The sequence below is a fragment of the Drosophila eugracilis genome, unplaced genomic scaffold (assembly GCF_018153835.1).
Source record: "Drosophila eugracilis isolate 14026-0451.02 unplaced genomic scaffold, ASM1815383v1 contig_2035, whole genome shotgun sequence".
NCBI classification, from domain to species: domain Eukaryota; kingdom Metazoa; phylum Arthropoda; class Insecta; order Diptera; family Drosophilidae; genus Drosophila; species Drosophila eugracilis.
Genome location: NW_024572906.1, coordinates 203,249 through 205,356, shown reverse-complemented (window position 1 = coordinate 205,356; position 2,108 = coordinate 203,249). Strand labels below are relative to the sequence as shown.

Sequence of the window (2,108 nt, the reverse complement as noted above, 5' to 3'; positions counted from 1 at the left end):
GGTTAAGAGCGTACGCCATAGCTATGGAGGTTGACCAAATTGAGTCACCAAAAACCAAGAGAACAAAACTACTTCATTTGGGTGGAGCTGTTGTATACTCATTACCAGGCGCAATAATTGAGTACGATGAAAAGCTGGACAATAATGTTTTCGTTATTTTAATTGAGAAGTTAAATGCCTATTTTTCACCTAAGCAAAATTCCACGTTCGAACGACATCTTTTTCGCAATTTTGCTCCACAGGAGGGGGAAAATTTCTCGAAATTTATTCTTCGGCTACGACAACAAATGTATAAATGCTTCTTTGGCGAATCGAAAATGGAAATCGAGGAAATCTGTCTTAAGGACAAAATACTGGACTCGTGGGCACCTCCGGAATTAAAGAAGAAACTTCTGAGTAAAGAGCACTCCCTAGACGAGATTGTTGAGGCGTGTCAAGCCGAGGAGCAAATTAACAAACAATCCGAAGCAATGCAGAAGCCAACCGTTGAGGCAATAAACAAAATTGAGGCTCGTAAAGCCAAACTGGAAGTGGGATGTTCTAGGTGTGGTCGGATGGGTCATGCCAATAGTGATCCCGTTTGTCCGGCGCGACTCGCCAAATGCAATAAATGCTCGAAAATAGGGCATTTTGCACGCAGATGCAGGTCGAAACAGTATCCTCAGCATAAAAATGGAAACCTAAAGCTACGATCAAATGACGATTGCGCTGGAGATGGTCGATCTGATTTCAAAAGGAAGAAGGAAAGCTCGAATTGCTTCAAAATACAGTACAAAATACAGCAGTGACGAGGAAGAAGAGCTTATCAGCTGCAAAATTGGAGGCCAAGAAGTTTCTCTATTATTGATTCTGGTTCGCGATTCAATCCATCAGCCATATAGACTGGGAAACACTGAAAAGAAAAACCCCGGCGGTGTTTAATGTGAGATCACATTCACAAAAACAATTACTAGAAGTAATTTGTGTTTTTGAAGCACCGATATCAGCTGTACCAGATGTCGAGGTGATTCCTACATTTTTTGTTATTAAAAATGGACGACAGTCACTACTGGGCGTGAGACAGCCATAAAGCTAAATGTTATTCGTCTTGGCCTAAGTGTCAATCGAGTTGAAACGACCGCACCATTTCGCAAATGGAAAGGTGTTGAAATAAAGCTGTGCATTGGTCCCCAAATCAAGCCTGTTCAGCAGCCGGTGCGGAGGATCCCAGTGGCACTTGAAGATAAAGTTGCAGTTAAGCTTGATGAAGGTTTGAAGCGAGACATTATTGAATCTCTTACCTCCCTAATTGTCCTGGCGTTTAAGGAGAATGGCGATATTCGACTCTGCGTTGATATGCGTCTGGCGAACAAGGCAATTCGTCGAGAAAACTATCCACTACCAACTTTTGAATCTTTTATGACCAAACTCAGAGGTGCACGATTCTTTTCGCGCTTAGACTTGAAAGACGCTTATCATCAGCAGGAACTGGATGAAGACAGCAGGGAAATCACAACCTTTATAACACCAATGGGACTTTTTCGATATAAAAGATTGATGTTCGGAGTCAATTCTGCTCCAGAGATTTTTCAAAGTCATCTCGAGCAGCTGTTAGTAGATTTTCCGAATGTTATGAACTACATCGAAGACGTTATTATCTTCGGAGAAAGTCAAGAGGAACATGACAAAACCGTAAGAGATGTCCGCAAGGTATTCGAGGAAAACAACGTACTGCTAAATGACCAAAAATGCGTTTGAAAAAGCAAAAAACTTAAATTTCTTGGCCACATTCTTTCCGATAGAGGCATTGAAGTCGATCCCGATAAAGTTGATGCTATTAAAGCATTTCGAGAGCCAATCAATAAAGAGGAGATACGAAGTTTTCTCGGCCTGGTGACGTACGTAGGGAAATTTATTCCTGATCTAGCAGACTGTACGGAACCTCTACGTCAACTTTTAAAGAAGGACACGAAATTCAGCTGGGGCGAAACAGAGAAAAACGCTTTTCTGAACCTAAAGAATCGACTGGCATATGTGCCAAATCTTCAATATTTCAATCCAGGAAATCGAACCCGTCTCGTAGCAGATGCCAGTCCTGTAGCACTCGGAGCAGTTTTATTGCAGTTCTT

The 2,108-nt window shown here is 41.8% G+C and overlaps 1 protein-coding gene across 1 annotated transcript; it reads left to right on the top strand.

Annotated features, from left to right (window-relative positions):
• Nucleotides 1-317: 317 nt before the first annotated feature.
• On the top strand, nt 318-1,737 carry LOC121529874 (uncharacterized protein K02A2.6-like). The gene is made up of 2 exons (XM_041817879.1): nt 318-530; nt 1,180-1,737. Exons 1-2 carry the CDS (start codon nt 318-320, stop codon nt 1,735-1,737), a joined length of 771 nt encoding a protein of 256 aa, XP_041673813.1.
• Nucleotides 1,738-2,108: the final 371 nt, after the last annotated feature.